Genomic DNA, 18,245 nt, shown 5'->3' with positions numbered 1-18,245 from the left:
CATGTAGGAGTAAGTCTAAGAATGAATGAGAAAATACAAATTTAAGTGGGATACTAAGAGTGACCGAGTGAATGCATTATTGTAGCCTACACAGATATAAAAACAACACCCTCCACAGTGTACATATTTTTACACCCAGTGGTTCTGCAGATGATGAAGAGAAAGGCAGATTTTATGATGAGATAAAAGAACATATTAGATAGGTAAGGGGTGCAAAAATTTTATTGTGATTAGAGATTGGAATTTGTTGGAGGAAGGAGAAGAGAAGGAAAAATATTATGAGAACATGGACTGGGGGAAAGAAATCAAAAAGGAAGGAACCTGTTACAATTTTATGCAGAGCACATTTTAACCATTTACAGAGCTTTGTTTAAGAATCATGAAGGACAGTAATATAATTGGAAAAGGCTGGAAACACAGGAAGGTCTCAGATAGAGTATACAATGGTGAGACAGAGTTTTCAGAACCAGATTTGAAAACTGCAAAACATTTCAGGAAGCGATGTTGACTCTGAATGTAATATATTGGTCATGAACTGCAGATTACAACTGAATAAATTGGAGAAATGTAGGAAATTAAGGAGATACACCCGGAAGAAATTGAAAGATACGGAAGGTGCGAAAAGTATCAGAAGGATCTTTAGGCAGTAATTGACTGAGACAGAGGAAAGTAATAGAGTGGATGACTAATGGATAGCTGTGGGAAAAGGGGTAGTGAACATAGCAGAGTATCAGATAGGTGAAAAGACAAGGCCCTACAGAAATCCTTGCATAACATAAGCGATACTGAATTTAACTGATGAAGGGACATGATATAAAAATACTGCAATTGAAGCTGGCCAAAGGGAATACATATGTCAACAAACTGAGATTGATAGAAAGTGCAAAACTGGATAGTGGAAAAGCCTAGAGGAGAAATGAAAAGCTTAGAAGTGTGCATTACTATGGGAAATATAGATACTGCCTACAAAAAAAGTTAATGAATGAAGCACCAGTGTGAATTTTAAGACCTCAGATGGCAATCCAGTACAAGTAAAAGAGGGAAGGCTGAAAGGCAAAAGGAATGTATAGAAGGATTTTACAGGGAAAATGAACTTGAAGACAATATTGTAGAAAAGAAAGTGGAAGCAGATGAAGACGCAAAACAGGATGCAATAATGCAAGAAATATGTGACACACCACTGAAAGTCGAAACGAGACCATTGGAACAGACTACATTCCCTCAGAATTATTTACATTCTTGGCAGAGCCACTCGTGACAAAACTATTCCACCTTGTATGCAAGATATATGGGACAGGTGAGATACTCTCAGGCATCAAAGACAATGTAATAATTTTAATATCACAGAGGGCAGATGTGAATATTACTGAACCCTAAGTTTAGTAAGTTGTGGTTGAAAATATGGACATGATTTATTTATAAAAGAATAGAAAAACTGGTAGAAGCCTGCCTCAGGGACGATTAGTTTGAGTTCCAGAGAAATACAGGAATACACGAACTAATACTGTCCTTAAAAGTTATCTTAGAAAACAGGCTTAAGAATGACAAATCTAAATATATAGCACTTGTAGATTTCAGAAACCTTGTGACAATGTTGAGTGGAATATTCTCTTTGAAATTCTAAAGCTAGCAGAAATAAAATACAGGGAGTGAAATATTCTCTACAACTTGTACAGAAACCCAACTGCGGTTGTAATAAGAAAGGGATCTATGAAGGGGGCAGTAATTGAGAAGGGAGTGAGACAGGGTTGTAACCTATCCCTGCCATTAATTGGTTTGTACATTGAGCAAGCTGTGAAAAAAATCAAGGAGAAATTTGGAAAAGGGATTGAATTTAAAACTTGGTAAAGGAATTAAATCAAGCAATGCAGAGAGAATTAGATTAGTGAATGAGACACTTAAAGTAGCAGACGAGTTTTATTACTTGGGCAGCAGAATAACTGAAGATGATCAAGTATAATAAGAGAATATAAAATACTGATGGGCAGTAACAAGAAAAAAGATTTCTGGCAATGAAAATTATGCAGCAACATGAGACAGACATCATGGAAAATTAATATTTTATTATATTATTATTACTATTATTATTATTATTATTATTATTATTAAGAAACTGTCACTGTACTGCTTAATGATACGTGTTAGTAATTCAATTGTACATGAGTATAAATTGTATAACTTTTGGCGCAGATGTTTTTTCATGTTATCATCTGTGGTATTTTGTCATTGTGCAGGTATTAGAGGAAAGAGTACAGCATATTGAATACGTACCTGCAATGCCGGAACAATATTATCAGCCTACAGGAAGGGAAGTACAACCAAAACCTATTGGAGAAGAGTCTGGCACAGTTGTCTTTCAGTACTACCCCATGAGTGCTGTCAATTATGTAAGTGAATGCAGTTGTCATATTCTATAGGTATAGACAGAAAAAATGTGGGTATTTTGTTGTAACTTAAGCTAAATGTGAACTGTAGAAATAGGTCATATATATTATAGTATTTTCCTATTCTTCTTCATGATATTTTGTGTCATATAAAAATAAAAACGCAACTCTCGAAGCTAACTGTAGGCATGATAGCTGACAAATGTGTTGGTTTCCTCAAACAGATTGCATTTTCTTTATTTGAATATAGAATAAAAATATTTGTTTCCCAATTAACATTCCAGATAGGTAAAAATGTTGACCAATCATTTCTCTTGGATGACTCTCCTACTTAGTCCTTGATTAGCCTAATTTCCTCCACCTTGTTTACCCTCTTTTTCCTGATGAAAGAAAACCTATTTATGAAAATTATTCTTTATGTGCATTTTGTCTGATTACAATTTTATTTCAAAGAACATTTTTCATAGTGGTTCATTTGATGTAAGCATCATATAGTAGTGTAGTTATCCACTTGAACACTTCTTTATATTTCATTCTTTTTTAATATCAGTTTCATACAGTATTTTCTTATATTATCATAGAGACTTGACTTGTGCCATCATTTCAGTTTAGCCGCTCTAGTGTTGGAGGTAGCAAATACTTTATGGATGCAAGTCCTGTTGAGAATCCAGATGAACTGCGATTTGAGTCTCGTTTTGAATCAGGTAATTTAGCAAAAGTGGTGAAGATTACAGACACTTACTATGAGCTCTATCTTCGTACTGACCTGTATACCAATAGACACATGCAATGGTTCTACTTCAGAATAGAGAATACACGATCCTGCATAATGTACAGGTATGTTACTGAATTTAGGAACAAAGTCTGTTTTTGATAACTTTGTATAAATCAGCTTCACAGAAAATATGTAAAAATGTTCAGAGTATTTCTATAGTGATCTAGTTTATTTGTGAGAGACAGTATTATAAAGTTATTGTGCAACTGGCAACATTATTCTGTTTCTTATGTAAGAAAATTTAATACTTAAATTAAATAAGTATTTTACCCTTACAATATCTAGGTTCTCAATAGTAAATCTTTCAAAAGCAGATAGTCTTTATAGTGGAGGCATGAAACCTCTCATGTATTCTACAAAAGATGCTCAATTAAACGGCATTGGTTGGAGACGATTTGGTGACAACATCACTTATTTCAGGAATGATCCAGTGTGAGTTACATCTCAGTAGTAACTACTGCGTTTGTCACTCATTAACTGCTAAAAATCTATCAGCGGTTCTCTTTAATTTTCAGAAATGGGGAAGAAGATCAGGCTCCTACATACACACTTACATTCACAACAGAATTTCCTTATGACAATGACCTAGTTTATATGGCACACTGCTACCCATATACATACTCCGATCTGCAGGACTATTTAATCAGACTCCAGGTAAGACAGCTATGTGTTATTGTAACTTAAGTGCTATGAAATAACATTTGGAGCCCAGTGAGAGAAACAGCAGCTGAGTTCTATTAGAGGAAAGTACTACTGGCTTTTCTTTTTGGAGAACAACATATTGTTTTACTATGAATTTACAGTCAGAATATTTTGCACAAGTATGTTGCTGTCAATGATAATGGAGGCACACAGAAGCAGTTTAGATGCTGTCTTAGTTCCTTAATCTCTCAAGCATATTTGTATGTATGAGTTTGTGTGACAGTATGTATGAGTCTGTGAGTCAGTGGGCAACAAACTGTAATTGAAAATTTGTGTAATGTTTTGACTGCATAAGGACTTTAAGTATGAAAATAATGTAATTGAAGGCATCAATGAGTGTGGATGACAAATGCAAGATTCTCCAGTCATGAGACTGGAACATCCCCTTCTGAATCTCAAAGAAGGAAAATAAACCAGCATTGATGACAGTGCTGAAAAACATGAAAGGCCAATTATTTAAAGTAATAAATGACTGATACAGAAGAGAGATAATGACAGAAGACTTCACACACTACAAATCACTACAATATCTAAAATAGGAAATGCTGTTGGGTGCACCATTTATAGAACACTGTTAGTGTTGTCACATGTCTCTGAAATACTAATTTATATAGTCAAGAGCAGTATAAAAGGAGAAGTAAATAAATATATTTGAGAAGACTATTCCTGATTTAGAGGAGGCAGAGAACAAGAGAAACAGTTTTGCCTTATGTGCTATTGGAGAGAAGGATGGATATGAATAGAAGAACTTTCTTCCCTTCATTGATTTAGAAAAAGCATTTTAGAATGTGAACTGGGAGGTATTCTTTAGAGCTATGAAAAAGTAGATCTAGACTGGAAAGATAGAAGAATGATTAATCAACTGTATCAGAATCAAAGCACAAAAATAAACATCAATAAGGTCAAGAAAAAGGCCAGAATCAGAAAAGGAATTTGACAAGGCTTTCCTCTATCTCTGTATTTATTTAATTGAGGAAGCGATACAAATCATGAAGAAGAAAATAAGGATTAAAAGCCAATGGTGTGAATGTGAATATACTTTGCTGATGATATTGTAGTAGTTGCTGACTCCGAAAAAGAAATGAATAGAATTCTACAAGGCCTGTCAGACATCCTTTAACTATGGAAATTGGAGGTAAACAAACAGAAACTGAAAGTAATCATGATATGGAAAAATATGGGAGAAATTAAAACAAATGTAAAAAATATATTGACATCAAAACTGATTAGTTGAAACATTTTTCTTGTCTCAGTAGTGTAATCGCAGATAACAACAGGTACCGGTACTTAATAGTGATGAAGAGAATGATTCCATTGGCAAAACAACCATTTACGACTAAGGAAAACCATTTTGGAGAGCCAATATACAAATATAGATGTTGGAAAACCATTATCAAAATCATTTGTATTGAGTACAATGCTCGGTGGATGTGATGGTGAGATTGGAATGGAATCAAATTTATTCTGCTGAAATGTGTATATAGTGGAAAATGACAAAAAAAGGGTTAGATGGAAAGAAAAACCAACTTGGAAATCATAAGAGATGCTAATGAAGAGAAAAAAATTCGAAAACAAAATGGAAAAAATAAAAAGAAAAGTTATTGAGCATGCCATCAGACACAAAAGTTTCATTATTAATTTTCTTAAATGGCAAGTGATAAGAAAGATAGGAAAACAATGGCATAGGATAAAGTATTTGGAAGACATCGAGGAGAGGATAGGCTATGACAATTACATGGAACTGAAACAAACAACAGTTGACAGAAGAGAGTGGTTGCATCAATGAGATATTAGACTTTAGAATATGTATGTGTCAAACAGTGGAAAATCCAGGATGGAATGCACGCTGCTGCCAAGAGCAAATGCTAAATGGCGTAGCTTTTTTACTTTGGCATTTTCCTTTCTTCATTGAGATGGGTGTGGGGCTACTTGAGTTATCTTCTCTTGTCCTCCTGTCAGTCTTCACCATGTAGTCCAACCCCCCTCCCCCTTCCCGCAGCAAGCAAATAAACCGATATGGTTTCTTTTTCCTAAGCATGAGTATCGTTTGTTAATTACAAGTCCACACCACTTTCTACTCTTGCCTACACCCTGAATGTGATGAGTAGTTGTCTTGGGTGAAATGGATACACTGAAATCAGATACAAGGAATGAAGTGAGCAGACAAAGCGAGGGACACAAAATGGATCAAAACACTTTTGTAGAAAGAGCTTCCCTAGCTGCAGGAGGCTGGTGTGGGAAAGATGGTGTGGGAAATAGAAGGGTGGAGGGTGGGCAGGACACCACTTTGAATAAACTGAGGATACTGTAATTCCATCTTTGCAGCTACAAGAAAATGTTTGTTTTTGTTACCAAATGTGTTTCATTTTATTCAAATAAAACATCATCATTGCTCTTTAATGAAACTTATTAACAACATGACCTGCTTTCTAAATTGAAGAACATTTCATTACAAAAAATGTCGATTTCTACATATGTTATTTCGTGCCTAGTTTTTCAATTATATCAGGAAATACCATTTGCTTGCAGGTTTGTGGGTTGGTTATTTCTTCATTTGGCACTACTGATTAATGATTATAACCTAATCCCACACTGCTTTGCAGAACTATGCATCTTTTGATGTTAAACACAACACTAAGTAGCACTGCTATCGTTTATCTCTACCTTTTTAGCTAAAAACGTATTGCATGTTTTGTGTAGTGGTACCAACTTTACCTCTAGTTTTTCTTTGATCTAAAACAATTTTTTTTTCTTTGATCTAAAACAATTTTTTTTTTTTGCAGTTTGTCATATGTGTGTTATTCCATTTAATTAATTTACTGTGTATTTGTTTAATATGTAAGAGAAAAGAAGGAGTGGTGATGGAGTTGAAAATCTAAATTGTGATTAGGGGGGCTAGATGGGTGTGGTGTGTTGAGTGGATGGGGGGGGATGGGGAGAGGGCAAAGATGAGTGAGCAGTGAGAGCAAGGTAGTGGTTCGAAGAGAGAGTTGGTGGAAAAGGTGAGGAGCAAGAGATGAAATGAAATGAAATGGCAGGAGGGAACAGAGTGACAGAGAGTCAAAGATGGGAAAGTATTTTTTTCCACCTATGAAGAGAGAGATGGAGGAAAAGGAATTAGCACAACACATTCATATACAAAATAGATAATATGTTCAAAAAACAAGGGATAAACATTGCCTTCAAAATAAATAATTCAATAAATAAGCACCTCCGTAAAGTGAAATCAAAACCAGATGCATACACACGATCTGGTATCTACCAGCTCAGTTGCAGGGCTTGTGAAACCAATCTGTATTTGGGTTGCTGGCAGGACATTTGATGCAAGATATAAAGAGCATTTCAGTGCAGGGAAATACAGTTCAAACCACTCAACATTTGCGGGTAACCTTAAACAAGAATACCATAGACCAAGCACTATAGAAAAACATATGAACATCAGGAAAATCAGCAAAGACAGACACCACGTCCATTTTCAGGAAAACTTCCATATGCACAAACTATTAACACACAATAAACCATAACGCAGTGACCAAATAAATATTGGAAAATTAAAAAAAAATTACACAAAGAAAGATGGGGAAAAAGCCTTTCCATCTCTGACTCTCTATCACTCCCCCTGCCCCTCCCCCCTGCCCCCCTCCCTTCCCCATATCATTTTCTCTCTTGCTTATGACCTTCTCCTCCAACTCTCTCACCATCCCACTACCCTCACTCATTTTGCCTCCCCCCACCCCACCCCATCCACCTATCCTCCTGCTCACAATTTAGATTTTTAATTACATCACTACTCTTTCATTTTTCTTACATATTATATAAATGCATAGTAATATAATTAAATGGAATAATACACCTAACTTAATAGCAGAAAAAAGAACAGTTTTAGATCAAAGAAAAACTGGCAGTAAAATTGAACACTGCACAAAACACGTGATACATTTGTAGCCTTAAAGATACGAATAAATAGTAATAGTGCAATTTAGTGTTGTGTTTAACAAGAAATGTGCAGTTCTGGAAAGCAGTGTGGGATTAGGGCAGAAATAACAGTAAAGAAACAACCCAAAAACTTGCAAGCAGATAACGTTTTCTGATGTAAGCAAAAAACCGGGCATGAGATACTGTAAGTAAAAGTCAACATGTTTTCTAATGAACTGCTTTATGAATCTAGAAACCAAATCAAATTGTTAATGTTTTCCTTTACAGATCACTGATGATGTTTTATTTCAATAAAATGAAACACATTGTTGACAAAAACAATCATTTTCTTGTAGTTGCAAAGATGAAATTAAAATATCCTCAAAAACTGTGAAGCAACTGTGAACAAAATGGCCAGCCACACAAATGAAGAATTTAGAATATTCACCATATAGCAGAGATGCTGAGTCCCAGATAGACACAACAAAAACTGTCACAAAATAAACTTTCGGCCAAGAAGGTCTTTGTCAAAAAATAGACAACGGATGCACACACACACACACACACACACACACACACACACACACACACACATATGCAAACACAACTCACATGCACACATGACTACAGTCTCTGGCAGCTGAAGCCAGACTATGAGCAACAGCAGCAGTGCATGATGCCAGAGGCAACTGGGAGGGGGTAAGTGGGTGGCTGGGGTGGGTGGGGGGATGGATAGTAGGGTAAGGATGGGGGTGGTGGTGAAGTATTGCTGGAGATTATGCAGGGATGAGGTGGAGAGAGGGTACAGCAGCTAGGTGTGGCTGGGAGGTTAGATGGAGGGCGGTGGAGAGAGGGAGAGTTGCGGAAAATGAGAGAAGTAAAAAGACTGAGTGCATTGGTGGAAAAGAGGGTTGTGTTGTGCTGGAATGGGAAAAGGGAAGGGTCTAGATGGGTGCGGACAATAACTGACTAAAACTAAGGCCAGGATGGTTACAGGAACATAGGATATGTTGCAGGGATAGTTCTCACCCATACAATTCAGAAAAGCTGGTGTTAGTGGGAAGGATCCATATTGGTCATTCATGCACACAGACGGCTTGTTGGTTGTCAAGCCTACAAAGAATGCAAGGATGTGAGTCATGAGGCAAGGAGTTGGGAAGAGGGACATTTCTCATTTCAGGCCATGAAGACAGGTAGTCAAGACCCTGGCGTAGAATTAGTTCAGTTGCTCCAGGCCTGGATGGTACTGAGTTATTAGGGGACAGTTCATCTGTGGCTGGACAGTAAGACTTTGGGAGGTGGTGGCTGACTAGAAAGATAAGGTAAGGGAGATTTGTTTTCTTACAAGGTTCAGGGGATAATTACAGTCTGTGAAGGCCTCAGTAAGACCCTCGGTATATTTGAAGAGGGATCACTCATCACAGCAGATGCAACAGCCACATGTGGCTAGGCTGTATGAAAGGAACTTCTTGGTATGGAACGGATGGCTGCTGTTGAAGTGGAGCTATTGGTGGTGGTTAGTAGGTTTGATATGGACAGAGGTACTGATGTAGCCATCTTTGAGGTGGAGGTCAATATCTAAGAAGGTGGCTTGTTGGGTTGGGTGGGACCAGGTGATGACATCTTTGCAATCTGGATCAAGGGTGAGGACACCCTATCCACATTCCTCTAAAACATCAACAGCTTCTTCTCCATTCACTTCATCTGGTCCTGCTCAACCCAACAAACCACCTTCATAGATGTTGACGTCCACCTCAAAGATGGCTACATCATTACCTCCATCCATATAACATCTACTAACCACCAGCAATACCTACACTTCGACAGCAGTCGCCCATTCCATACCAAGAAGTCCCTTCATACAGCCTAACCCACTGTGGCCATTACATTTGCTGTGATGTGTAGTCTCTCTCAATGTATACTGAGGGTCTCACTGAAGCCTTTACAGACCATTATTATCCTTACAACCCTATACAAAAACAAATCTCCTGTACCATATCTTTCCAGTCAGCCACCACCTCCCAAAGTCTCACAGTTCAGCCACAGGGGAGCATTCCCCTTGTAACTCAGTACCATTCAGGACTGGAGCAACTGAATTACATTCTCAACCAGGGTTTCAACTACCTCTCGTCATACACTGAAATACGAAATGTTCTGCCCACAATCCTTTCCACCCTTTCCACCGAACCTACAAAATATACTCTTCAATCTCTACACAACACCTGCTCCCAAACCCTTACCTCACAGCTCATATCCTTGTAATAGACCTACATGCATGATATGTCCCACACATCCTCCTACCACACCTTATCCCAGTCCAGTCACGAACATCATCTATCCCACAAAGGCAGGGCTACCTGTAAAACCAGTCATGTGATCTACAAGCTAAGCTGCATCCACTGTGCTGCATTCTGTGTGGGCATGATCGCCAACAAGCTGTCTGTCCACATGAATGGCCACCAACAAACTGTGGCCAAGGAACAAATGGACCACCCTGTAGCTGTGTATGCTGCCAAATATGAAATTCTTCATTTCAGTGACTGCTTCACAGCCTGTGCCATATGGATCCTTCACCCCAACACTAGCTTTTCTGAATTGCAGGGGTCGGAACTCTCCCTGCAGTTTATCCCGTGTTCGCATAACCCTCCTGGCCTCAACCTTCGTTAGTCATTTTGCTCACCCATTTAGGCCCTCCCATGTTCCCAATCCAGCACTACACAACCCTTTATTCCATCAATGCATCCAGTCTTTTTACTTCTCTCCTTTTCCACTCCCCCCCCCCCCCCCCCCCCACCCCCCTCCTCCGTGCCCTCCGTCTAACCTCCCGACTGTGCTTAGCTGCCCTACCCTCTCTCCATCTCATCCCTGCAGGCTCCCCAGCAGCACTTCACTGTCCCCCACCCCTACCCTGCTATCTTTCCCCTTCCCTACCCCACCCCCCCTTACCCCCTCCCAGTTGCCTCTCCCATCAGGCACTGCTGCTGCTGCTGCTCGTAGTCTGGCTTCAGCTGTCAGAGACTGTGGTAATGTGTGTGTGTGTGTGGGGGGGGGGGGGGGGGGGGGAGGGTCTGTCCTCTAATTTTGACAGAGGTCTTGTTCACTGAAAGCTTATTTTGTGACAGTCTTTTTTTTGCTCTGCATATCTGCAACTCAGCATCTCCACTGTATAGTGAATAGCAACTATCCTTTTCATAATATTGTTACATTATATCCTGGATTTTCCATTGTTTGAACTTAGAATATTGTTTGGGTAAGAATAGAAAGCACATGATGCGAGCTACAGTCCAAGGTAGATATTGAGTCAGTGACAGCTTATGTAGATCTCAAATGCAATTAGTCAGATTTTAGGATTTGATATGATTTGTTGTACCATTAACTGTTTCAAGAAGCTGGAGGCTCGTTATCAGATGGAGGTGTTTCTTGTAAAAACTAGTGTACTATGTGTGTGTGTGTATGTGTGTGTGTGTGTGTGTGGGTGGGTGGGTGTGGGTGTGGGTGTGCGTGTGGGTGGGTGGGTGGATGGATAAGTGGGTAGGTGTGTGCATGCATGCGTGAATATGGCTACAATGTACATTATCTGACTGAATTTGTCATGGATTCCATGAGGCAGTGCAGTCACCACAACATCATGACATTAGCATCTAGCTGCTCGAAGTCCAGAAAGTAATGTTTCTGTAAAACCTCCATCCAGTGATGATGAGCCTTTAGGGTCTCAAAAACTAGTTAATTATACAAATTCACAGTATCACTGTTACTCACTCCACAAGACAAATCAAATAAGTCTGAAATTTAATCAAGGATGGGTCTGGACAAAGTGAGCAAGGCCTTACTCATAAAGCAGTTTTATCAAAATAGCAGCGACAGTGACACTACTCTTCGTGAGTATTGACACATTAAAGAAATATGAAGAGGTCATCTTTCCACACTGGTGTTGAAGAGCATGATTTGGAAGTTCAAATTGACTGATGATTTGGAAATTTCTTGTGGGAGAGGGTGACAGCCAATTGCACCACAAATTGTTGAAGAAGTTACTGTCTCCATGGCTGAGGAATGCTGGATTCAATGTGTGATCTAGCAGTGCACAAGTTGCATCATGATAGATGAACATTCCAAAGTCCACCATTGTTTCAGGCAGCAGTAGACCAATATCTAGTGCTGTTCAAAGTTGTCATGGCTGTAGATGGTTGGCACATTGAGCAATGTTTGTAACTTGGAACATAAACAAGGAATGCTGTTAACAAATGTTACCCTCTCACGTGGAAATTAAAATGCATTTCTTTCAATGGTTTATTTGATTTTTTTCCTTCCCCCAGATGTCCTTAAAAATGTTTCTACAACATTTCATTGTCCTATGTCGGTTTGTTTGTCATGGCAGCCTTCTCAAGCAGTGAAAGTTTAATTATAACCACTCAGTACAATGCTGTACCTACTTGTGAGAATGGGGGATTATTCCCATTATAATAGGCTCTTGGTGGTCATTCATAATCATTAAGCAGAGAAATAAGTAAGGATTTTAGTTTACAGACATAGCATACAATAATCAGCTTTATCCAGGAGTACTCAAATGCAGATGGAGATGTCTTGGCTGGGAGACTGGTATCTGTGATTCCTGAAAACACTGGATCCAGAGTGTGATGCAGGTGGTGTTGGTGGCTTTCATTTGGGTAGAGAAGATCTAGAAAAGAAATTGAGGAAAACTATTTTGTGGTCACATGAGCTTTGTGAAGGTTGCACTTGATTGAGCTGTTGGTGGAGCAGTCGTAATGTGTGAGTTGGACTTTGACCACGGCCCTGTCGAGGAGGCAGTTGATGAGCATGGTCACCCCTTTTTGGTGGCCCTGAAAGGCACCACTGCCCATATGTCATCCCAAGGGGAATAATGATGGTGGGGAGACTGCTGGAGTGGACATGCATGATTGGAGGGATAGGCAGTGGAGAGCTGGGATTATTGTGTAGTTCTTCTGCTGGACTTGGCCTGTCCTGTGATGTGGAGCGATAGGTGGTGAAAAACAAGATAAATGCCTCATCAATACCAGTGCAAATTTGCCTTCTGGGTTTTAAAGGCGTGGATGAACTTTGCCATCAGGCATTTAGAACCCAAATTGAACAATGCCATAGGGTTTAAATTGATGCCATTTTCTTCAAAAAATTATTGTGATTCTGCCAATGTGAAGTGAGACCTGTTGTCTGCTACTACAGTTTCTGATAATCATTCAGTGAAGAAAATGTATAATAGGCTTGTATTGTTATTGCTAATTAAGTTGATTGCATCTGTGACATACAGGGAAATTTGATCACAGCATTAACCAGGATCAACCAATAGGAGCCAAGAAAAGGCCTGGTGAAATCCACATGAATCTGGGACCAAGGGGTCATTGCTTTGGGCCATGGGAAATATCAGTATGCCAGGGTTGTCCGTTCTGGCATGTCAGGCAAACTGCAATCATTTGTTTGATGTCTTTGTCTAGGCCCTTCAAAAAAAGTGTAGTTTGGTCAGTCTTTTGGTGATGATCATTCCCAGTGATTCTGGTGGAGTGACGTCAGCACCTGCCATTGGAGAGCGCATTGTATCATGACCCTCATGTGACTGTTGTCTCTGACCAGCAAGAGGATACTATCGAGCATAGAAAATTCATGCTTACAACACCCTGTACGCCTGAACCGCAGAATGATGGATGAGTTTGTAATCCACTGGCCACTGGCATTTCACATACTTGAGGACATCGTCAAGGTCATGATCCTCTGGTCACCTCCAGCTGTGGTTATGGTATCTATAGGCAAATGTGTGAAGGCAGCCTCTGACTCTGACTCCATATGGAAGCAGCACTCCAATGCAGCATCAAAGTTGGGATTCTACCCCACCAGGAGATTGGATGATGTGTCTATGTTCATATGCTTTGTTGTTGAATGGTACTGAACAATGTAGCAGTATCCAAGGAGAAACAGTGCTCTTTGTTGCAGGCCCTGGTCAGTCTTGGTAGGTATGTTAGCATGAGAGTTAAGCAATGGCAGAAGTGGGTTATTATCTGTTAAAAGAACAAAATGCAGACATACATATAGTCATGAAACTTTTTGAGAAGAGATATAATGACCAAAACCGTTTTTCCATTTGCCTGTAATTTCAAGTGTCAGAGTTTTTGAGGCAAATGCAGTTGGGCATTCCACCCTTTTGACTTTGTGAGGAAGAATGGCTCCAAAACAATTGCCTGATACTTCTACTGCACAAATCAGTAACTTTGTAGGGTCATAAGCCACAAGGAATGTTGGCAGGAGGAGTGCCAGTTACTGTATAAGCCCAAAATTCCCTTGTCTCAAGTAGAGAATCAATGCCATTTAACATTTTTGCAAAGTAGCTAATGGAGCGATTCGCCAATTGCCTCTGCATGGGAAATGAATTTCCAGTAGTAGTTCAGCTGACTAAACAGTTATTTTAGTTGTTTGGTAGCCTTTGGACCTGACAGTTTTTTTATTGCTTCTGCATGGTATGAAGCACCAAAAACAAACCCTAGATATTCAGCTTTTGGCACAAAAAAAGAACATTTGTCTTTGCTACACTTCATGTTGGCTTGTTGGAGAATGCTGAATAACGCTTCAAAATTTGCTGCAAGGTACTTCACATTTCTACCAGTGACGAGGATGTCATCGAGATAACAAGTTGTGTCCAGAACTCCTTCCATCAGGTGTTTCAAATATCATTGAAATATTGCTGGAGCACTAGCAATGCCAAACAGCAGATGATTGTATTAGAAAATTCGAAATCTGGTATGAATAACTGAGATGTGCCTGGAGGCCTCATCCAAAGGTAGTTGTAAAAGGACCTCACTTAAGTCAGTTTTTGCAAATAGTGTGCCACTGTCAAGTTTTGCCACATCTTTTATCTTTGGGACAGGATAGGCATCAATGATAGTTTGTGCGTTGTATTGTTTCCTAAAAAATGCCACAAATTCGTGAAGGTCAGTCTTGTTTTCTGACTCCCTCAACAGGAGTATCCCACTGTCTTTGACTCCTGGGGGTCAGGATTTCTTCTTCTTGCAGTCATAGCTTGAGGTGAAGCTTATTCTATAATATGAAATGGACATTTTTGGGCTTAAAAAACATAGACATCACTAAGGGCTTCAAGGTGATGTGTGCATCAGAGTTAGTGATGCAGGTTGCCTGATGGGATAAAACTGAGGTATATTTCAAAAAAAGTTTCATGATGATAAGTACAAGGCACAAAAGGTGAGATGCAGTTTATTGAATCGTCGACTTCAGGATCCAAAACATTAAAGACATCTAAATTCAAGTTGTTTGTGGCTCTCGTTAAGTCAACGACAAGAATACTAGGCAACAGGGATACTGCTTTAGACTTAATTTGAGCTCAGAATTGGCCCTTCATCTCAGCGGTGTTATTGCTGTATCTCTTCATTTGTTTTGTGATGGTTTGGAGTGATAGTAAACCGAGGTGCCTATAGGTGTCCCAGTTAATGATGGTGGTGGAGGAGATAGTATCTATTTGAAAGGTGATAGGGACAGTGTTGATTACCATCTATAATTCCAACAATCAATTGGAGATGGGCAGAATGGCCTGCATGTGGATGACATCCAGGCCTTTCACGTAGTCCACTTCATCTAAGTTAGACCCCAGTGTGTTTAGATCAGTACTATCAACGTTCATTTTAAATGTGGACTTTCAAACCTCTGCCTTATTTCCAGTTTTACCACAGGCTTTGCACTTCACACTGTGAAAGTAGCACTGCTGGTGGTGATACATTTTGAAACAATTTGAGGTGTGACACCTTATAGCACTCCTGTCTAGATCCTGTGTATTTGGAAAATTTCTCATGCATGCACAGTGACAGATGGTCTGAAGCGGTTTCAGTCGATATGTAGTTCTAATTTTCATCTGCTAGAGGAAAGTAGTGCACAGAGACATTCAAGAAACAGGTCAAGAGAATGTTTTCTTGAATTGTTCTGTTTATTTCTTAAAGGCTTTTTTGTTTATTTATGTTTGTACAGTTTTGTATATGCGTTTAGTAGTGTGAATGATGTGTGAATGTGGTATAAAGTAAATATGTGGATCATTGTTCTGCTGATGAATGTTGTATGACGGGGAATTCTGCATCATAATATGTTAAGTAAGTTTATGTTAAAGGGAAAGGTAATTTGAGCGCAAATGAAAGTAGTTAATAGCGTAAAGTATAAACAAAATATCAGAATGTTAAATATTTATTTTGGGAAAAAGTACAGTTCGAAAGTGTGTTATTTGTTGATTGGTCAGTCATAAAAGTGCAGACTAAAGTGGGAGAATAATGTTTTTCTATTGACCTTAAAGAAAACTGACCCATGAGAATGGAGTATTCTTCATGTGTCTTTTCTCTTGGAGATATCAAATGCTTACAGCAGTCTAAAGGAGTTGGAGCACAGCCATTCAATGGTACGGTCATGTGTAGCATGAGCTCCAATGGAAGTTATAATTTGCCAGTTTTAGTTGTGTTACATGTTCCAGAAGTGTTTTAAAGTGAAGGCATATTTATTATGGTGTGTTTGTTAGAAAGTATGGATTTTTTAACTGATTTTTTGTGTGAATAAAGACAGTAATTCTGCATGGCATATTGAGCAGATCAGTGAATAAAAACTTTAGTGTATTAGACACCGATAAACTTAATAGTATGGCGAGCATTTTCATTTAAGAACAATCCGTGCTTAGTAGCTGTTCAGATTTCAGGAAATACATTACCATAAACTTGCTAACATGAATGAAAGACTTTGTGTGTGACTGTATTAAGATTAGCATGAGCTTGGCACTGAACGTAAATTATCAAGGTTCAGAATATACTGAAGTTTTGGCAGTATTTCCACTTTTCATTCAAAATTAAGACCTTTTACTGATTCTTCCAATAGTTACATTGTATGCAGCCTAGTGAGAGTTGCAGTATGGCAGGTTTCTGCTCAGCTTCCCTACCGCCGATCTGCTGCAATCAGTTCACAGGTAGGTGCAGGTAATGGATGAAAGAAACCGCACCACTGCAAATTGCTTCATAACAGTAACTTTTTGTTGTGTTGTGTCGGTGACCTGCGTCTTTTTTTTTTAGTGGGAGACTTGGCTGATGTAAACATTAGCTTTGAGAGATGGGACTGAGTTTGGGTCTTGGGTGTGAGGTGGGTGGCAAATGCCTGTGATGGGTCTAGCAGGGTCACTGAGGACTGGACTGACTGCTCAAAAGCCCAAGTGAGTGGAAGGCAAGTTGCTGAAGATGGTACATTTAATTTGAGAGCTCATTTCTGAGCCCCTCATCTGGGAAATGAACTAGAATCATATCCCTAACCAGCAGTTGAGCATATGACTGTCTGCACTTAGCACTGGTGCACTGAAAATGGTGACACAGGGTAAGTCCCTGCAGTTGAACTCTTCACTCCTGGTAGAACTGTCCGTTCCATTTGTGATGACTAAACAATTTTTGCCTGGAAGCTGCCACACAAACTTACAAATCAAAATATTGTAACAAAAATGTTTTCAAATGTTCATAGGTAAAGGCATGTAGTTCTGCTTCTGGATTTAACTGCTGCAAGAAGCAATAGACATCAGCTCCTGCCTAAGCCAATAGAAAAGCATATTACTGGGTATCTCTTGAGATACCTTGGGTGATGAAATGCTGTTCTAGATGGGAGGTGTGGTGGGCTCATGGTTCTGCTTTCCTCTCAAATATTGGGAACAGTAGTGGTGACACCCTGAATACCTGGAATCAATGTGAGACACTCTGTTGGAAACTTTGGGTGATTATTGATTATTGATGCCATCTTTTCCAACATCAGTTGCTGTGCCTCTCACATGTTTTGCAAAAGTGATAGTACTTGGTAAGTCATGTCTGTTGTGGCTGTCTGCATACTGAGAGAGAAATCTGATGTAAGCACACTATGTGTGTGGGGAAGATTCATTACCAAGCAAAGTGATACATGCTGGGCTAGGTGCAGAAGAACATACACTTTGGTAAGAAACAATAGGTTCAACAGTAACAACATAAAGTCACTCTTTTTCATCCTGAAGCATTAATTAACAAGAACCCAAAATAATGTATCATTGAAAGTAACTGTCTCAGTTTAACCTTACTGGTAGGATAAGTAATAGCTAGACAGTTTACCTAGAATGTCTAGTTCACTGAGTATCTGATGAAGTCTATATCTTAAGGACCAGAAGATAAGACAACAGTTTGTGAGTACAGACACAATAATAAAGCTAGATACCAAATTCTGCAAGGCAGAGTGTTGAAAGGCCAAGTCTCAGCATAGCAAGGATGAAGACTGTTGGATACTCTGTATAGCTCCTGGGGCAACATTCCTTAGTTGGCAATCTGGCGTTTACTACCAGATGGCATAAGTACCAGCTGGCAGCTGAATTGGTTTTGGATTGTTTGGAGCCACGTGATGTGGCAGAATCAGATAAGTCCACACTAGCTGCACCTCATAGGAATGATGCTTCTGCTGCGCAC

At 39.2% G+C, this 18,245-nt stretch overlaps 1 protein-coding gene across 1 annotated transcript in view; it reads left to right on the top strand.

Annotated features, from left to right (window-relative positions):
- The window catches only part of LOC124788990 (cytosolic carboxypeptidase Nna1), a 580,471-nt gene that overhangs the window by 94,610 nt on the left and 467,616 nt on the right, over nt 1-18,245 (top strand). Inside the window, exons 3-6 of the mRNA XM_047256278.1 lie at nt 2,235-2,387; nt 2,992-3,221; nt 3,445-3,591; nt 3,675-3,813. Of these exons, the coding sequence (XP_047112234.1) occupies nt 2,235-2,387; nt 2,992-3,221; nt 3,445-3,591; nt 3,675-3,813 (669 nt within the window). The remainder of the gene's footprint in view (nt 1-2,234; nt 2,388-2,991; nt 3,222-3,444; nt 3,592-3,674; nt 3,814-18,245) is intronic.

This window comes from Schistocerca piceifrons, chromosome 3, assembly GCF_021461385.2.
Source record: "Schistocerca piceifrons isolate TAMUIC-IGC-003096 chromosome 3, iqSchPice1.1, whole genome shotgun sequence".
Lineage (NCBI taxonomy): Eukaryota > Metazoa > Arthropoda > Insecta > Orthoptera > Acrididae > Schistocerca > Schistocerca piceifrons.
Note: the sequence above shows the minus strand (reverse complement) of the source record. Positions and strands in the feature narration are given on the sequence as shown.